The sequence below is a fragment of the Antechinus flavipes genome, chromosome 3 (genome assembly GCF_016432865.1).
Source record: "Antechinus flavipes isolate AdamAnt ecotype Samford, QLD, Australia chromosome 3, AdamAnt_v2, whole genome shotgun sequence".
NCBI classification, from domain to species: Eukaryota; Metazoa; Chordata; class Mammalia; order Dasyuromorphia; family Dasyuridae; genus Antechinus; species Antechinus flavipes.
Genome location: NC_067400.1, coordinates 49,495,853 through 49,517,545, shown reverse-complemented (window position 1 = coordinate 49,517,545; position 21,693 = coordinate 49,495,853). Strand labels below are relative to the sequence as shown.

The 21,693-nt window shown below is 35.1% G+C and overlaps 1 protein-coding gene across 1 annotated transcript in view; it reads right to left on the bottom strand.

Annotated features, from left to right (window-relative positions):
- The window catches only part of SLC9A9 (solute carrier family 9 member A9), a 719,994-nt gene that overhangs the window by 665,985 nt on the left and 32,316 nt on the right, over positions 1 to 21,693 (bottom strand). The window contains exon 2 of the mRNA XM_051983329.1: positions 21,173 to 21,375. Coding sequence (XP_051839289.1) covers positions 21,173 to 21,375 — 203 coding nt within the window. The remainder of the gene's footprint in view (positions 1 to 21,172; positions 21,376 to 21,693) is intronic.

Sequence of the window (21,693 nt, the reverse complement as noted above, 5' to 3'; positions counted from 1 at the left end):
GTCTGGGCTACGGTGCAATGAGCCAGGCAGCAAATGCCATCATAAATCCATCCAGCCAGTCCATTTAGGGCTTGGCAGCCAAACAGACCAACTTTGGCCACGCTCCCTATTTCTGAGCATTCTCCTAAGAACATCCACAAAGGCAACATGACTATGGAGAATTGATGAAAAGAGATGTAAAAAACTGCAAGGAGGAAAGATGTGACCTTGAACTGCCTGGTTGATAATGACTCCATTTCCAACAGCATCATTCTCTAGCTGCTAAAGCCCAAATTATCAAACAAAAAGGAAAGACTGGGAAGAAAAGAAAAGAAATCATCTTCAGAGAAACATTAGAAATAAAACACATTTAAATATAAGAAGCCTTTGGGGTCAACCAGAACAAAAGTGGGAGTACCATTTTTTTATATTTTAATAGGAGTGATGTTAAAAGGAGAGGAAGGAGAAACAGATGGGAAAGGAGGAAATAAAGGTGAAAAAAATTAAAATGAAGGAAAAGAGGGGGAAGAAGAAGAAGGGAAGAAAAAAGAAAAAGAGAAAGGTGAAGGAGAGAGAAAATATAATAAACTTATATAATTGCTTTTTATATGGGAGCTTTCTAAAAATCTTTTAAAAATATACAGTGTGATCAATCCAATTGATAACAGCTCTAGTGAATTGTGTATAGAAAGCATATTATTTTTATTGGTACAATGTAGTGGATGAATTATTTAGCTATATAGCAGTAAAAGCTTACTGCAGAATTATTCCCCTATCTCTACCAAGTGATAACTTCAGCTGATAAACAGGAAGTGTGTGCTCAGCACAACTATCCCTGGGTGGCTTTCTTTAACTTACTAAACTACTGTCAACTGGTTTGTAAGTGATAGGAAGTGATAAGTTTTTGCTGGGCTGACAGCTTTATGAGAATGGAATGAGCCAGTTGGACATCACCACCTGAATCGACTGTTCACACCTTAAATTCTACACAGCCTAAAAGAGGTTTAAAAAGAATTCTCTTCCCTTCCCTACACCCAAATTAATTCATCCCCCCCAACTTCCTCATTTCTAAGGGAACAACTGAAGTCGATTTGCTCCTCTTCCACCCTCCCCCAAATACGTCATCAAATTCTATAGATTTTCCTACATTTTATCTTCCTTTGGATATGATTAAATTTGTCAGCAAATATTAATCACCTAATACATGCAAGGAATGAATATAGTACAAAATAGGGATACAGTGGCAGTCCCTGTCTTTGAGGAGCTTATATTCTATTGGAGGAATCTGATAGAAAAGAAATTAAGCTTAGCCTTTAAACAAAGACAGATCAAGAGGAGGAGGTCAGAGGTGACTGGATTCTGTTCCATTGTCCTTGATACAACATTAGTCCAGATGATCATTTCTGAATTATTAAAATAACCTTTAAAATGGTCTTGTTCCTCCCAGTCTTTTCCACTCCAAACCATCCTTCATACAATTGCATCATTAAAAAGCATCATTTTGATGGCATTACTCATCTGCTCAAAACCCTCAATATCTACAGAATAAATTTCCAATTTCCTCAGCCTAGAATTCATGGTCTGCTACAATACAGCATACAGCATCTCCAACTTCACCTTTCAATATCCCTATTCATGAGCTTTATTCTCCAACCAAACTGGACTATTTATCATTCACTGAATAAACATTGGCCTTTTTCTACCTTTGCTCATGACATCCCTATCTCTCATCTTCACACTTAACAAAATGTCTAATGTTCTAATTCTTGAAAACTCAACTCAAATGATACCTCCCTCCTCCATGAAGTCTTCCAAGATTATCTACCTTTAACTGAAAATCATCCTTCCTTGCTCTGAATAATCATAAGACTTTACTTACATCTGTCTCATAGAGAAAGAGCTGATATGTGGCTTAGTGGATAAAGTATTGATCCTGGAATCAGAAAAGTTTCTGAAAAGTTTCTCTTCCTGAGTTCTAATCTGCTCTTAGACACTTATTATGAGGCTCTTAACAAGATACTTAATCCTGTTTGCCTTAGTTTCCTCATCTATAAAATGAACTGAACAAAAAAATGGCAAGTCATTCTAGTTATCTTTGCCAAGAAAACCCCAAATAGGATCACAATAGTCAAATATTTACCAAACAATAACAATCTCATAAAATGTTTGTAAAGAAAGCACTTTCTAAATTGTAAAACCATTTGTAAATCTGATCATTATTATTAATTATTATTGCCACCATTCTTTGGATATATATTTTCCTATGTTGTAGTTATCATTGATGTGAGGTTTTAAATTATGGCAAGATGGAATTAATTTAACCTAAGAAGCTTAGAGCAGACCTATATTTCCAGGCAAAGCCTAGTTTCAGCTATAAGGATTTCAGGGATGTGAGAGCCAAGAATGATGCTCGTTACTCTAGATATTCAAACCTATTCTCGAGGGTAGTAACTGTACCTTAGATGTCTGTATTCCTCATTCTACTATGCACATAGTAAAAGGGAAGCTTACTACCTGTTTGATGAATGATTGAACATAGGGACAAACTGAGATGGGTTAAATCATTGTTATCACCTATTCTTTAAGAAGCTACTGTCTTGAACATCATATTAACTGAAGAATTAAACCTGTAAATACTTTAAATGAAACTTTTACCCTCAGAACCTTTTAGATACTAATTGCAATTTTTTTTTACCATCTCTAACTGATAAATTTACGCAATAAATTGCAGTATAGTAGTCATGGGTAGCTAAGTGGGGTAGTGGATAAAGTGATAGGCCTGGAGTCAGGAAAATTCGTCTTCCTGAATTCAAATCTGAGAGATACTTATGAGCTGTGTGACCTCAAATGGAATCACAAAAAGTCACTAAAATGACTTAACAATAACAACACAGTGTAAAAATTAAGATGGGCCATAAAGAATTAAAAATATTTTAGAAGCATTTATATAAATGATGACATTTTCCCAAAAGAGACATTAATTGGAAATATCCCCCTTTTGTTCCAATTTTGTCTCTTCTAAAAGATATGCTAAACAAATTTTATTGTAAAAAAAATTTATTAGTTTGTTTTGAAGGGAGTAGTTCAGAGTGAAAGTAGAATGCAGAATAAGAAGGCCAGAGTTCCAATCACAGTTTTGGTGCTGATCTTGGACAAATCATTTAACCTCTCTACATATCACATTTTCATCTACCGTCTACCCATCCATCCACCCATCCATCCATCCATCCATCCTGTGAAACTATGATTAAGAAAATGTGGCTTTGAAAATACTGACATTGTTGAATGGACATTTCTGGTTTTTAAGATCAGTATTACTATTACTATCACTCCCTCCTCTTCCTTCTCCTCTTTTTCCTGCTCTTCCTCCTTCTCCTCCTTCTCATTCTATAAAATGAAGATACAGGACTAACTGGCTTCTGAAGTCCCTTCCAGGGGACTTCAGATCTCTATATTCTTGGGTCATCTTCTCTATAGTCTTACTGTCCATGGTAAGTAAGTCTTTAATCAAAAAACTTTTTCCTCAAGTATAATTTGTGAGTGCATCTTCTGGGTCATACTAGGACATTTTAATCCCTATTATCTTGCCATTTTCTTTTTTTTGATGAAGCTCATTAATATCTTTTGCTACATATACTCTTTCCAGCAACTTTTCCCCATTTTTCTGTTGCTTTACCATTGTTTTTGAAAGCGATAATGCAGTCTAATCCCCTATGAGCCCATTTACCATCCTTGTAGTTTTTGCAAACAAAGTGTCCTCTTCCTAGTGACTACTCCCCTACACAGTTTGTCACCTCTACTCCAAGTAAATTCCTCAAAACCAGGAACTATTCTTGCTTTTCTATGTGTAACTTCATCATTTAGTACATAACACATTACTTGGCACATAGTAGGTATTTAATAGATACTTATTGACTGACTATCTTTCAATCTATTGCTTTATCCATCCATCCACTCATCCTATGAATCTCTGCTTCAGAAAAGATGGTTTTGACATTGTGGAATGGATATTTCTGCTTTTAAAATCACATCATCAAAGTACTGGGAGACTTTTATATATTCATTGCATGCACAAAGAATAGTGGGTACTGTATAGCACACACATAGCATATTATGTTCATTTTACAGAGGTCACATTTTATTTGCCTCATAAAAACCCAGATAACAAAACCTGACATTTGTATATCGTGTCAAGTTTTACAAACAATTTTCATATATTTTCTCACTTGAACCAATGACCTTTCTACAAATTTAGTGCAAACATTGCATTTCCTACAAATAGCTTCCTCTCTCTCATCCCATCTCAGCCACTCACCAAGTTCTATAGATTTTATCTTCATATTTCTCACATCTGTTGCTTTCTTTTCACTTTCCCCATCACAATATTGTTCAAACCCTCTTTGTCTCTTCCTTGGACCACTGTTAGAATTTTCTAATTGATTTCTCAATTTTCACTTTCTCCAATCCTATCTATATACTCTTGTCAGAGTATTCTGAAGTATAGGTCTGATGTTACTCCTCTGTTCAAAAATCTTCTATGGCTTCCCATTTCCTACAGAATAAAGTTCACACGCCTTGAGCTTGGTCTCTATTGTTTGATACTAAATTACTTTTCCAGAATTTTCTGCCCCAACTCTACTAAGTAAACTCAATGATCTTGTCAAACCATTTGCCTTTCCCTGAATATGCCCTGTAGTTTTCTGCTTATTTAACAATAGCTTATATTTATATAGCATTTAAAGGATAACTAGGCATTTCATATATTATTTCATAACTACATGGATTTTTATCCCTATTTTACAGATAAGGAAACTGAGGCTCAGAGAGATTAAATGACTTGCCCTTGATTATACAGTTAGTAATTGTCATGATGGAATTTGAACCCAGGTCTCTGACTCTACAAATAATGGTTGTTTGGATGTATATGTTTTTCTCTCTATACCATGCAGATTTTTGCTGTTATCTAAATTGTTTCTTCTATCAAAACTGCTCTTCCCTTTTTCCCCCGTGCCACTTGCTAAAATCCAATCCATTATTTAAGGCTCATCTGAATTAATAAATACTCCATAAGCTTTCCCTCTTCCCTCCCTTCCAAGCTATAAATGGATATCCCCCAGCCAATACAGAATTGAACCTAGAATCAGAAAGGTTTAGATTCAAACTCATTCACAATGTTTTGGGCTCTAATTTCATCATCTGTAACAGGGTATAGTTCAAAGCTGTTCTGCCAGGTAGCTTGGCCCTGGACCACTTTGAAGACCCTAACTACGTCTGCCAGACTTGTGTGACTCAGCACAGAACTGCTCAGGCTCATTGGGGATTAAGAAGAATCTCATTACTGACAGCTCTGCTGTACAGTAGCTCTGCTGCTAAATGGATCTTTAAAAGATAAGGACTATCCTTAATCTCTCTTGTTCTCTGTGTGTGTGTCTTGTCTCTGTGTCGGTTCAATTTCTCTCTCTTTCCCCCCCTCCCTACCTCTCTGTTACCCCTTTCTCTATACTCCTCCCTCTCTCCCTTCTTCCTTCTTCTTTCTTTCCTTTCCTCTTTTTCTCTCCCTCCTTTTTCTTTTCCTTTGATTTTTTTCTCTTCTCTCCATTTCCTCTTCTCTCCCTCCTTTCTATTTTACAGAAGCCTATATATATATATATATATAAACATTCTTAGTAATTTCTCCTCGGAACTTAATTTGGGTCTGCCATTGATACGATGCGTTAGTATTCCAGTCAATCTCCAGCTCTCCCACTGTTTGCCCCAGCATGGCCTCTTAAATTCCTACAGTCTGGACTTCCTCCCAGAAGGTAAACACACTTTGAAGCCACTAGACTGGTGGTTTCCATTCATAACTAAACAATCTGTATCACTATTGGTAACAGGGAGCCAAGACAAATAGTGTCAAGATCAGATTTCTTCTTGTACCACTATTTAATGCTTTTTCCTCTTATTACTCTTTTGGCTACAGCAGGTGATTGGATAATTCTCTTGGTTTTCCAGAGAAAGTCCTTCCTTCTCCTTTAAGGTTCAGTCTCATGCCTTTTAAACATGGAGTCATTCTTGAGGTAACCTGTAATGGGCTGAGGCTCAAGTTGATGCACTGAGGTCCCAAGCACGTGAGGCTAAATAGTAATTTGACCATACTCTATTAATATATAAGCTTGGAGAAAGAATGGCCCCCACCCACTCTTGGTGCAAGTCCAGATGTGTTGTACAGGAAATGATGATTTGGGTGGGTGGAGGCAGGGGCGTGGAAAAGGAAGGGGAAGGAGAGACTGCTGGCTGGTGTTTTGACTCAGCTGCTCTCATTGCCATTCCCGACTGCTGTTCAGCTCAGATTTCCCTCTATTAGCTGGCTTCCTGTCGCAGCTGCCCATATTGCTATCCCAATCCTACTTGCCCATATTGCTATCGCAATCTTTTTTCACCTCTTCACTTCAATAAAGATTGAAGATTTTCCCCTTAACCTGAATTCCTGACTCAAGCTGATTTTAAATACGCGGTCATTACAATAACCACCATTGTTGAAACTCTCTGTCTTGAAATTTAGATTCTAGAATTCTAATGTCCAGGAAATCAAAATTTCTTTCTCCTCCATGCAGAAGGTTGAAGTTCTAGAACATTGTCAATTAATTAATTTACCTCTTAGAATACACGAGCAGGCATTTTCTCCTTTCATGTGTTTCTGTAGCAATTTATCATTGCTCTAGCAACTACTGAGATAATACTTGGGTTGGGATAGTCCATTTTTAGGAACTTTGTTCTTGGGCTAAGTGGGTAAGAAGATGAAGGACAGTAACTCCCATACCAATTCAGACAATCCACTTCAAGATCTCATCACTTTTTCCCTGGACTGTTAGAATACTCTCCTAAAAAGTGTTCCCAAATCAAACAGCTGCCAAATGGTCTTTTCTATCTTAGCTTCATTGGTTCCCCATTGCTTACCAGAGAAAATACAAATTTTTGTGTTTGGGATTTTACTTAAGACTCTCAAAATGTGATTCCAATCTTTATCACATATTATTTCTCTTACTTCACTGTATGTTCTAGCCATTCTTAGAACTTAGAACTTTCATTTCTCATGTGTCTTGCCTTTGCACAGAATGCACCACATGCCTAGAAATTCATTTTCTCTTCACTTTCCCTTTTGGATTCCTTCAAAGCTCATCTCAGCTATCCCCTCCTATTGTTAGCTTTTCTCTACCCCACTACTTGTAATTCTTTCCCTCCTCAATTCATCATTTATTTAATTATCTATATACATGCTTCATCCTATGACTAGTCTATAAGCTTCTTTTATTATTATTATTATCATCACTAAAACTTTTTATTTTTAAAACATGTGCATGGATACTTTTCAACATTCACCCTTGCAAAACCTTGTGTTCCAAATTTTCCCTTCCCTTTCCCCCACCCCCTTCTCTAGAGGGCAAGTACTTCAATACATGTTAAACATATACAATTCTTCTATACCTATTTCCACAATTATCATACTGCACAAGAAAAATCAGATCAAAAAAAAAAAAGAGAAAGAAAACAAAAAGCAAGAAAACAATAACAAAAAGAGTGAAAATACCATATTGTGATCCACACTCAATCCCCACCTGGAAGCTTCTTAATAGCAAAGAGATTTTAAGATTTTTACTTTGTCATTGTACCTTCAGAGACTGACATGGTATCAGTGCACCTAGTAGATGCTTGATCAATACTTATTAAACTGAAGGGATAATAAAGAAGAATTTATAGTGGTGATTGATGATTACTGTCTTCTAAGGACATGCAATGAAAAGTGGTTTCTTCAACAGCAGTGACTTCTTTGGAATAGTGGCAGGTCACCACTGAAGGCTAGTAGCAATGTCCTTGACATAAGAAGAGGAAAAAACCTTCCTTATGAGATATTATATTCCTCAAGAAGTTTCTATTCTATCAAGATATCCTTGATATTTAGAGATGGTAGGATTAGATTATATAGCATCTTGAAGGTAAGTGAGAGATTTGAAGTCTTGGTAGAAGAGCTTCATTGATATCTATTAATTATGCTTTGATGGAAGCCATGTTTACTAACTTCCTCCAAAGCCTAGGGTGATACCTGAACATTCCTAATGAATGTTATCACAGGAATTTCAGAGATATCTCAGCCCTACCAGGATCTCTTCTGGATACTGCGTTTCTCAGTCAGTTAATGAGCATTTATTATCTGTTTGCTATACCAAATTTTGAAGTTACAAAGAAAAGTAAAAAGGCATTTCATCTGGGACTTGACAGAAGCTAGGAGAAGAGAACCCAAGAAACAGTTATTAAATTCTTACTATATGCCATGCCTGTGTTAGATATGGGAGAGGAGTTTAAAAAGAAAAAAAATTACCTTTTGCCCTCAAGAATCTCACTTTCTAATGGGGAAGGCAACATGTAAATAAATAACTAGGTACATACAAAATACAATATAAGAGAGAACTGTGGATGGAAGATATTCTTAGAGAAAAGGTTTTGGGTGATAGAAAGTGTGGAGATAATTAGATCAGGAAAGGCCTCCGGTAGGAGGTGAGATGTGTACTGAGTTTTGAAAGAAATCAGGGACATAAAGAGGAGGAAATGGGAGGGGGAGAGCATTCTAGGAATGGTGAATAGTCAGTGGAAAGGAATAGATTCAGGAGAAGAATTGAGGTATGATCAAGGAAGTAAAAAAATCAGTATCACTGGAATGTAGAATAAGTGGGAAAGTGGAAAAGAACAGGTAGAAAGAGGTCAAATTGTGAAGTTTTAAATAGTTAGGATGTTATATTTGATCCTAAAAAAATATGGGACCAGAGTTTATTGAGTAAGAGAATGGCATGATCAGATTGGAGCTTTAGGGAGATCAGTTTGACAGCTGAATGGAGGATTGACTGGAATGGGACGACTCTGCCTCCCCAAATTCCTTATTTCAAGAGATTGTAAGCCAGAATTTAACTTCTTCCCAATCTATAACCCTGTGATGGTTGCCCAGATATAGGATAAGAAGAGACATCAATCATTTTTCTGCAAAATTCCTTAAGTTGACATAAGAATATTTCTTAGAAGCCCTGGTTTCCTTTAAAAAAAAAAAAAGTCTGCCTAAATAATGCCTTTCACATGAAACTTTTCTTGTCCGCCCCCCAACAACTGCTCACCACACCCCCCCTTACAAAAAAAGTACCTTGTATTTATTTTGCATAGGCCTATTTATGCACATATTATCTCCCCCAACACAATGCTAGCTCATTGAGGGCAGAAATTACTTTGTGTCTTTTTAACTTCAGGACCTGACATGGTTTATGGCACACAATAAAAAATTAATAAATGTCTGTTAGGTACTCCATTCCTAGCTTCTACCAAGTTTCAACTAAAAAAAGAATCCTTTCTCCATCCCCCTTAATGATAGTGATTTCTCTCTGTTGATTAAATTCAAATTAAATTTTATATATCCCGTTCAAATAGCTGCTTATATGTTGTCTCTACCAAAACATCATGGGCTACTTGAAATCAGGAACTGCCTTTTTGCCTTTCTTCTTATCCCTAGCACTTAGCAGAGTCCCTGGAACATAATAAGAGCTTGTTAAATGTACATTGACTGACTGACCATTGGAGGTGATCAAAAAAGTTTGTTTATCAATGAACATGTCTTCCCTTCTGATGATTCTTAAACCCATAACTTTGTTCTAAGAGATAAATCTATTTTGGAAATTGAAAACAGCTCAATCCTTTAGTGCACTTGAATCCACATTAGTGCAAATATATTATAGAGTTTTCAAAACTGAAAGTCAAATATCTAGTCTTGTCATTTGCCTATTGAGAGGTTCCCCATTTAGGGAAAAAGCTCATTTGGAAATTAAAAGAGGCTCAAGTGAAGAGAAATTATAAACTAGGATCCATTGCTAAGAAATTCACTTCAGATTTCCTCAAAACCTTTCTCTGTTCTTTTACCCATAAAGACAAAGAGATGAGATTAAAAGCAACATTGGAAAATGAAGAAAATAAGTCTGTTTTTTTGTGATCAATCATAATGGTGCACAATATTAGAAAGGGGACCCAATCCCTATATATTTGCCTGCCTGCATTTTTTATTTCCTTCACAGGCTAATTGTACAATATTTCAGAGTCCGATTCTTTTTGTACAGCAAAATAACAGTTTGGACATGTATACTTATTTTGTATTTAATTTATACTCTAACATATTTAATATGTATTAATCATCCTACCATCTAGGGGAGGGGGTGGGGGGAAGGAGGGGAAATATTGGAACAAAAGGTTTGGCAATTGTCAATGCTGCAAAATTACCCATACATATAATTTGTAAATAAAAGGCTATTAAAATTTTTTTAAAAGGGGAGGGACTTTACTATCACATTCCACAAAAGATAGAAACTGACACCTAGATGATTAAGGAAGTGACTTGACACTTGTAGAACAATCATTAGTGGTTGACTTGTAGGAAAATCCAGTCCTCCAATTTCTAATCCAACATCATATACTCAAATTTAGAACTTCAGAGGAGAAGGAATCTTAGAACCATATAGTATAATTTATACTTGAAAGTAATCCCCATGATAATAGACAGGACCTATGATATTCCAGCTTCCCTTCAAGGAATCTCCTTCTCCTTTTGATTGCAAGTTCAATCCACTGTTTCTGGCTTTAGCCTCTAGGACAAATAGAACAAGTATAATCCTTTTCCACATGACAACCCTTCAGATATTTAACTAGTAATTTTGACATCCAATGCCCCAGGCAAGCAGCTCCAAATAAAGGCTAATAATGTGAAATATACCCTTAAATCAACTATGTAATTCATGATGTGAAAATAATACAAGAAGTAATTAAATTCAGTTGAGTGGGAAGGAGAATATTTCTATAATAACTTGAGGTGAGGGAGGGTAAGAATCTCTAAGGTAGAACTCACTGTAACCCACAGGATTTGAGATCCCATGCTCTTTCTACAACTTGTGGGAGGAAAAAAGTTATTACTGGTTATTGACATGGTGGAAAGGGGGAAAGGCAAAACAAGAGAGAAGGTAGCCTATCTGGAAAGAAGGGAGGGAAGGAGAAATCATGGGGGTGGTAAAGGGCTGGCTAGGCTGAATCATGGGTTGTTTTATAGGATTGAAGGAAAGGAGAGAGCCAAAAGGCTTCAGTCTTCTGTCCTAAAACATGCTTAAATTAAACTGCAATTGACCAACTCTCACTAATGAATAGATTAGCCCAAGAGTTCAGACAGCAGGAGAGTACTCTAGTCTACCAGCTCTCCTTCCAATCCAGAACAAGAAGACCCATTGAGATGAGGTTCTACCATCTCTGCCATCAACCACTAATCCCTACTGGCAATCATAAACAGGGACACAAGGTATCTTAGTCAATGTATGAATGTATCTATATGTAGCAGGTGGCCCAAACCAAAGCCACCACATGTTTTAAGATTGTAGCAAGAACAGCCCAGGATCCAGGATCCAAGAGCTTTAGCAAGAACAGCATCCAGATCTCCAAGCCATTGGCCCTACCATCCTGGCTCAAAGCCATCATCCAGGAGAACACTCTGTGTAGATGGACCTAATGACAGCCTTTTTCAGACTAAAACACAGAAAATAAAATTGTCCCCTCCAAAGTCCTTGGCATAGTCAATTGGTTCAATTTCAGAAATGGATGTGATTTTGGTGCTGGAAATTATACTAAGGAAGATGTATTACCATCTGCTTGCCATTGCAATGTAAATGCCAGTGGTCCTTTCTCTCTCTCCTGCGGTTAAAATCTCCTGCAAATCTTTTCTTTCCGCATTAGAATGTAAACACCTTGACAACAGCTAGTGTCTTACTGTTTTATTTCTATCTCCAATCCTTTGTACCATGTATAATGTTTTGTACATAAAAAACAATATTTTGTTTAATTTTATCTTTGAATTCCCAACACCTAGCATTAAAAAAATCCTTGTTTTGTAAATGACTGAGAAATAAAAACTATCCTGCTGTTATCCTGGAGCAGTCAGATAGATAGATTGCCTCCTATACTTTAATTGTAGGAGTCACAGCCAGAAATTGAAGGCAGGATGGTACAATGGAAAGATCCTAGATTTCTGAAGAGACCTGAGTTCAAATCTTAGTTTTGCCACTTATTACCAGCATGATCTTGGACAAGTTACTCCCAGGGATTGTTTTCTCATCTGTAAAATGAGGGTGTTGTGTTAGATAGATTCTAAGGTCTTTTCAATTCTAGCTTTAAGTTCCTATGACCTATGATGGTGCCATTGTAGAAGAGTGAGAAGTACAAGAAAGCAAAAGTGGGAGAGACTCCCTTAAGAAGGAGGCGGTGGACAGTTTCTGTTCTATAGGGTTGCAAAAGGTCCAACAACAACAAAGGAAGGAAGAAGAAACAGAAAGTTAACAAACTACTAAAACAATGGATGCCATTATAATTACATTAAAGAAAGTGATGAAAATTTTAGCTTTTCCTCAAAAATGGAAAATTGCAAGGTTGGATAAGATCCACAATAATTGGTATGTTTCACAGCGTTGCATGAATTATTAGCAAGGGGATTTACCAGTTTCCTCTCAGACATACATTTAATAACACCTTTCTTAACAGAAGGTTTTCATAAATCTATTCCCAAAAGACAAAACTATCATCTCTCAAAAATATAGAACATATACTTCTCAAAATATATAGTCATGAAATATAGACCATACCTCATAAAAAGTATTCAAAGCCTGTATCATGAAAAATCAATAAATACTTAAAAGAAAACAACATGTTGGCTAAGGAACAAAAAAGATGCTCACAGAAGTCCCAGAGAGATAAAGAGCAACATTGATTCGATAAATATTGAACAAGCTGCCTGAAAATTCTGTAACATATGTACCGTCTTTGTTCATTATCACTTTGAATAAGTTCCAAATTTATGGCCTATTCACATACTACTAAAACATAAAATTGACTTAAGTACATTGAGAATGCTAGACTTTTTATGTCTATATGGAAAAGTGTTCTTTGTATTAAAATATTTCTGACTCTCTGGAGTTCCCCTCCATGTTCCAGCAAGCACTAGAAGATACGTCAGCCCCTGTGGATCCATCTTCTGATGGATAAATTTCATGGATAACCTTCATTTTGAAGAAGTTCAAAAATCAACTTGTGGGCAGTTAGGTGGCAAAGTGGATAAAGTGCCAGACCTGAAATCCTATGTTCAAATCTCACCTTAGACATTTACAGGCTGTGTAAGTCACTTAGTCCTGTTTCCCTCAGTTTTCTCATCTGTAAAATGGGCTGGAGAAGGAAATGGCAAACCACTCCACTATCTTTGGCAAAACAAAACAAAACAAAATAGGGTCATAAACAGTCAAATGGGACTGAAAATAACTGAACAACAATATCATCAACAACAAGGACTGGCCTCATATTCACTCCTTCATCTTTCAACCACCTCCATCCCTGATTCTTCAGACTTTTTCTCCATTGTTCCTTGTGGATGCAGCCTCCTTATTTCCCCCTTGCTTATCAGGTCCCTCCTGTGTATTATCTTCCTCTCCTCCTCCTCCCATTGAATAGAATATAATCTCATTAAGAACAGGGACTATTTTTCTATTTTCCTCTATCAGTATTCTCAGTACTTGGCCCATAATGAGAGCTTAATTCATGCCTGTTAACTGGAATTGACATATCACCAACACAATAATATCAAGAAGTATTCATATAAAACATAACATTTTCAGGATGACACTTTAAGCCCATTATGATTTTGCCTAGCCTTAAATCCATTATCATCTAAGTCTAAATAAAAGAAAGTATGGCTCTTAAATTAAAGAAGTAGTTAAACAAAAACACTTTATTAATCTCTTGATATATATGGATGATATTAAACTACAGGATTCCACTGGGAAAATACCTTAAGTAGCTCCTTTATCTCACTGAACCTTTAAGCAATTATATCAAAATGTCATTTTGACTTGATAATTGTAAAACTGTTAACACACGCCATGAAAAGGCAGAGAGCTTAAAGCATGAATCTGGAGGTCACATTGAACTATTCGACAAAGGAGATATCTACAAATACCTCGGTCTCCTCCAGGTAAAAACCCATCATGCATAAAGTCATAAAGATGTCAAGAAGAAGGCCAAATACATTAAGAGACTTACTGACATCCTGGAATTAAAGCTGAATGGGAAAAAATATGTTTGAAGCAATTAAGGCCTGGGTAAAAATCAGTCTTAATGGACACCATGGGAACTTTAAAATGAACTACACCATATTTGGAAAGTATCCTAACAAATACTTGTACAAAATGCAGGACTAATCTCTCTAAAGCAGCTATAGAAAGTTTATGGCTTGCATATTAAAAAGGAAAGAAGGAGTTGATACACATTCTTAGAGCACATGGTGTTCAGATTTAAATAAAAAATTATGCATAGTTTTTAAAAAAAACTATATGCCTAATGCACATATCCCAAATTCACAGAGCAATGATAAAATATCATTAATAGACACTAGACTTGATCACTGAGATTGAAAGTGGCTTACCTCTAGAGTCTATGAAATGACTGGGAACCCCTAGTGCGATCAAAAGTCCCTCCATGGACAATATTGATATGAACTGAACCAATAATACACTGACATAGAAACATCAAATAAATAGTTGAACCATGTGGATTTGTTTGAGAAAATAGAGGAGTTTTTATTGGCAATTCAGGACCAGGGCACTGCTACCCCAAATTACAGAAACAAATCCAAACTTTATGATCAATGCATATTATGAAAAAAAAACAATTGAAACTCTACAATCCATTACTGTGGCTCTAAAAATTTACCACCTATGAAGTACCTACCAAAACATAATCTAGTAAATAGAATGCATCCTGGAGAACTCAACCAATAAACTTAAGATCAACATTTGTAATAAATGTTATAAATTTGAATATTCAATCTCCTAGCTACATGAGAAAATATATGTAAAGTACTTTGCAAACCTTAAAGAATACAAATACTAGCTGTAACCACCACCACTACCATCATCATTATGTGGAAAGAAAAAGCTTTCAAAATACGAGATGGCTGAAGAGATCAAAGTCAAATGAGAACAGAATAAGTCACATATTAGGCTCACTGTCCTAGGAATTATACCCAAAATGTTCTCACTTAGTCTATACAGCACAAGCATAAATTGTAATACTTCTGTTTAGCTAAAAAGAATCCTGATTATTTTGTCCATCAATAAAGTAGTCTGTAGAACACCAAATATACAAAGATAATAGGATAGTGATTTTTCCCAGTACTGTTTTTATTTGAATCCTATAGAAAAAAAAAGAATGAGATGATAATAATAATAATATTTGTTTGTTGTCACTGACTCAAAAGAACAGTGGACATAGAATAACCAGATATCTCTACTCTGGGCTGGATTATCAGTAACAGGAAAATCAATGTAAAAATTGGGAAGTGACTATGTCAGCCTAGAGCCACCTAGTAGAGTGTGGAGAGGGCACCGGTGATAATGACAATTAAATCAATGAATAAAACCTCATACTGACAGTCTGCTAGTGATAACATTAGAGATCAGTCTCAGTCACAACACAGTATAGCCTATCATTATGGCTTGGGATGTGGTCCGGGATATGATCCATGAGCATGTAGCTGGGTGGTGTGAGGGAGAGGATGTTGGGTCTGAATTCATCTTCCTGAGTTGAAATCCGGCCTCAAATATTTACTAGCTGTGTGACCCTGGGCAAATCATTCAATCCTGGCTGCCTCAGTTTCCTCAATTGTCAAATGAGTTGAAGAAGGAAATGGAAAATCACTCCAGTATCTTTGCCAAGCCCTCAAGTTGGATCAGACATGATTGAAATAATTTAACAACAACAAATAGGATTCAGAGATGTACCTTCAACTCACAGTAGTTTGGGGTTTTGTATCCTTTTATCCTTCTTAGCAACTTGTATGACTCTCCATGAGTTCTCTAATAAGTTCTTTCCATGTGTGTATTTTGTCTATTTTCTGGAGAATCTAGCTCACTATTTTGGGGTGGCAGAAGAAGCCTGAGATCACAGACAATTGCCGACATTTCAAGGTAAAGTGGACCCAACTTTGGGTCAACTGGGTTTTTTGAGACCCAGGACCCAAATTTGAATCCTATCACTTTCTAGCTGGATGATCTTGATAGCAATTTTATCTCTCTGAGTCTCAGTGTCTTTATTTGCTAAATAAGGCAATTGGACTATGCCATAAAAGGTTCCTTTCAGCTTGTATTCTATGATCCTGTGATTCCATTCAGAACCTTGTGAGCATGGAATATGTTCTCAGACTGAGCTTCAGAGTACTCATGAATGAATCAATCAACATTTATTAAGCACTTATTTGACAGGAACTGTGTTATGTATGCAAAAACAATTATTGGCTTCAAATTCTCATGGGAATGGGGAAGACAATAGATATATATCATATACTCATACATATATATAACATAAATATATTTAATATGAATATATATTCCTATGCAGAGAGGATATATATATTCCTATGCACACACACACACACACACACACACACACACACACACACACAACATACCAAAAATCTTAGTGTAGTTTTAAGCAATTAAACCTTTAGATTGCACTAAGACTTTTGAGACTTCCTATATAAAGTAGTTCCAAGATAACCTTGGAAGAAAAATTATGAAGAGCTGGGTGGGTGGGGGGGTGATGGGAAGGGATCAGAAAGGCCCCATTTAAGAAAGGAGCACTTGGATATACTATCTAAATTAATTTAGTCATCTAGGGTTAAGACAATCAAACCTCAAAAAGATTATTTTATAGAACTTGAAAAAAATATCAAATTTTACTTGGAAAATCAAGAATTCAAGGAAAAATCAAGAATCTCAATGAAAAATTTTTAAAAAGTGGGAAGGAAGAGAGGCGTTTTGTTGCCTTACCATTGTATGGAAGTGAAACTGGACAACTTATTGTTAATTCTGGCAGAGGAAAAGCTTAGTAAATCCTCCTAAATTTAAGAGATTGTATGCAATAGCTTTGGTGATGGATTACATTCCAGGACTAGTCTTGCTAAATTCAAAGAGTTTCATCACTAAGAAGTTAGTGATGAGGGGAGGAGTTATTTTGGCCATTGCCCCTAAAAAGCCATCTACTAAGCAAAAGAGAGGCTACAATCTGCCTTAATAAAATGAGGGCTTGCTGCCAAAAGACTACAGACTTTACTCATTAAAACTGAACGCCAAGCATGGTGCCATCACGTAGTAGGCTCTCATAAGTGCTTACTGAATGAGCAACTGAATAAGTGTTTTCTTTTTCTGGGGAAGATCGCTTATCTGAAATGATAGGGTGGAGATTTGCTGAGATTGAGTGTTAACTGAAAATTTCATATACTCTGGAAAACATCTCCATGTTATTTATAAACAACCAATTGACAGCTTTTTGTATATCAGCAGATGCAGTCCTATAATTCTGTATCAACATCTGTAAGTAGAGGCAAATTCATTTGTGCAAGTAGCACCATACTGTAGTCACAAGTCCTGAATTCAAGTCTTGACTACATAACTTTTTAGCTTTGTGACTCTGTGCTAGTCACTTTAGCTATGTGAATTTCAGTTTCCCCATCTATAAAATGTGTATGTGTGTGATACTTAGACCATCTCCCTCATGGGATATTGCCGAAAAACTGCTGGATGAACTATAAAGCATTATATAAATGTGAATTACAATTATAAGCCTCTACTTTTTAATTTAATATTTCACACATAATTTTACAAGTATTTGAACAACAATGGGATTTGTCTACTGGCCATAATTTAATTCTATGAATATTGATTAGTGTCCTGCTTTGCAGAGCAATGTTTTTCAAAGTGGTATTTTATACCCACACACACACAATTACAAAGAAATTAAATCTTGCTATTATTTACTATATTGTGGAACCTGGGGGGATAGTAGGAATTCCACAGCTCAGAGAAGTCAAGGACAGTAGCAGCCCCATTCCTTCATTCCCTATTAACACACTGTAAAGTTGCGTAGTTTATGTGTGTCCAGCTAAGTGAATTACCATATTATGTTATCTAGTATTTACTTAAATAATTGACACAAGACAGACAAGTAACTTGAAAGACCCCTGCAAAGAAAGCAGAGATTAAAGATAATAATAATACTAATACTGATGAAGACACAATAGAACCTGAAAAGTGTAGATAGTTCTCTTTCTCCCTTCTATGAGTTCTTCATCAGCCACTTAAAGACCAAATCAAAATGACAGGTGATGACACATGACCATAAAAACCTTCTATGGTACCATAGAGTTAGTTGCTTTGACTTTCTCAAAATAAATGTTTAAAAGGACTGTCAAACTGAAAGAGGAATTGCATATTTTTGTTTTTATTAAAATCAAAGTGTTTTAAATCTGCTGCCTTTTCTGTGAAAAGAAATGGCTGTCAATAGTTTGCTAATGTTTTTGAAAAAATAAACTTAATGCTGTCCCTTGAAGGAAAAGAAGACGTTTCAACAATGAATTGGAAAATAACTGCTGTTTGAAAGAAACATTACTATTAAGTTGATCAGTCAATAAACATTCATAAAGTACCTACTATGTGCCAGGCACTATACTAAGAGCTAGAAAAAGCATTTGAGAAATAGGTCTTTGGAAATATTTCCTTTATTATCTGTGTCCTTTGATACCCCTCATTTCCATCAAGAGACAGGATGGTAGAGTTGACAGACAGCTGGTCTTGTAGCTCAGAAAACCAGGAATCTTCTATGGTTTCTGATATAAAATCATTATGTGATCCTAAGCAATGAACTTAGTGTCTTGAGTATTCTTGGCCAGTGGTATCAAAGAATGATAGAAATTAGGGTAAATAACTATATATAAGGATCCTATGCTAGCACAGTAACATATAGAAATGATCTCCAAACTTTTTTGCTCCTTCACCCAATCAGTTGGGTAGTTAGATGGATAGAGAGTATCAGCTCTGGAGAAAGGAAGACTCATCTTTCTGAGTTCAAATATGGCTTCAGACTGTTTTTAGCTATATGATTATGGGTAAGTCACTTAACCCTATTTGCCTTAGTTTTCTTATCTGTAAAATGAGCTGGAAAAAGAAATGGCAAACCACTACAGTATCTTTGCTAGAAAAAAGTCCAAATGGAGTCACAACAATTAAACATGACTAAATGGATTGAACAATAACAATAATCTTATTGATAAAAAATAAAATAAACCATATGTTCTTCCAGTAAGTCTACTTATTAATAAATGATATGCTGGATCTATTATACAAAAATATTATATACATTAAAACTATGCTCACATACATACATACATATATATATATATGTATGTATTTTAAAAGTCTGATAAAAACTAACCTTTAATCTGGTCATTTGATTTGAACCACACTCAAATATTGTGGGCAACATGTAGCTCACAGGTGGTTTTGTAGAAGTCTTTAAATTGCAGAGAAGGAGTTGAGCTATATGGCTAGATGAAGTTTGCTTCTCTAAGAAAACTTCCTATCAATGAAATCTGTTTCAGTGATTATCGCATTCCCTATCCATCATTATGGAATTTATTGAACAAAATGAAGTATACAACACATAAAAATATTCATATCTTCTCAATTAAAAAAAACTTGAAAGCAAAACTTTCTGACCTCTTAAACAAAGTTTCAATGGTTCAAAGTTTGAATCCATCTGCTAAAAATATTTTTTAAAAATGCAAAATGAGCAGAACCAAGAGAACATTGTATATAGTAACAGCTATATTGTTTTATGAACAACTTTGAGCAAATAAGCTATTCTATTATAAATAACCAAATTAACTATAAAGAACACAGGAAGAAAGATGTTAACTATATCCAGAGAAAGAATTGATAATGAGAAGTATGTATAGAATACTTTTATATATCTATATGTATATATCTGTGTATAATGATAGCCATTTTTAGAGTGGGAGAGAGGTTAAAAAAGAGGGGAAAAGAAATTTGCATGACAATTTTTGTATATTTGAATGAAATAACAAGTTACGCATAATAGATTTGCTGTTTCATGTGTGATTATCATTTTTATCATACTGAACTATGGAAATGCTTGCTTTATTCCATAAATTAGAAATAAAATTTAAAAAATAGATTCTGATTAGTTTGTAAAAAACAATTATTTGACATAAAGGAAGATGGAAATTCACTGATGAAATTTCAATAAACATCTTTATAGAAGAGTGACTATCATGATTTAGCATGTTCAACCAACGATACTCTTCTTCCTTCTGGCTTTACATTTCTTTGTGAAAAACCTTTCCCAGTCTGACAGCTATTAAAACAAAGTGTAAAGCTGAACTGAGAACCAGACCTACAAAATGAGATCTTTAAAAAAATCATGAAACACATTCAATTACATTTATCTCACTAATAAATATCATTAAAAATGCCTTTAGTGAATAAAAAGAATTTAGGTACTAGAAATAAAGTACTTTTTAAAAAAATAGTGTTCAATTTTTATTTCATACTTTTAAAATTTCTACTTTTATATCTTACAACATATATATCATATTAATTTTTGTTCCTGTTCTTGTTTAGTTACTCAGTCATGTCCGATTCTTCATGATTCCATGGACCATTTTTTGGCTATTTGTTACTAAATATTAAATATAAATATGTTTGTTATAAAGTAGACATATGCTGTAGCTACATATTTTTATTTTATTTTTTACTGATAGGTGGAAGATATAAAAAGTTTGGAGATCACTTCTATATACCATTCAGCTAAGTATTAGGGAATATACAAAGTTTACAGAAAATACAATTCCTATCCTCACAAAGCTTATGTCTCCTTATATACTAATGACTAACTTTTGAACAGTGCTTTATGATTATCCTCAATGTTTATAAGCCTCACATGAAAATTTCAATTAACTGATGATAATTGGGGACAAACTTTTATTTTCATCACACTAAATGCAGTTATATTAACAATCTTATTTTGGTCTGTCTTTTTATTTGTAGAACTCACTTATTTTTCCATAATAAAGATGAATATGAGATTTATGGACAGTTATGTTACCTATGCATGCAAAGTTTGTCCAGTCATCCTTATATACACCTATGGGTCACATAAATGCATCTGTATTTATTACAATTTACAATGTAGCAATTTACATAAGCAAATTATGAGATACAACCATTATAACAGAGAGGGCCCTTACCTTTTCAAGCATTGCATTGCCTTGGTGAGCATTAATGTTGTGTTTGCTGATCTCTCTTTTATATTTATATTCATAAACTTGGTCAGTGATATTAACTAGAAGAGTTGATGGAGTAGAAGCCAGCTTTCCACAGTCATAAACAGTTCCACTTTCAATGTCAGTTGGTGCTGTAGCATAGCGTAAAATCAATCCCATTATGAGACCTAGAAACAAAAATATAGATTTAATGTCTCTGAATAAAGGAAATCTAGAATATGTGGTGCTAGATATTCATACAGTTGGCAAGGGAAGAGGTTTAAGAATTTTGTAGCCTTCCAATGCTTTCATTCCTACACAAGGATCAGTTCTATATTTATTATTTTTACAATATTTCATGTAATTCACATTAGTTCAAATTAGAAATTTTTCTAGTATAGTAGAGTACTGGTCTTGGATTCAGGAAGATTTGAGTTAAAACTATTCTTAGATACTTACTAGTAATGTATCTCTGAACAATTCAAAAAATTTTTGGTGCTTAATTT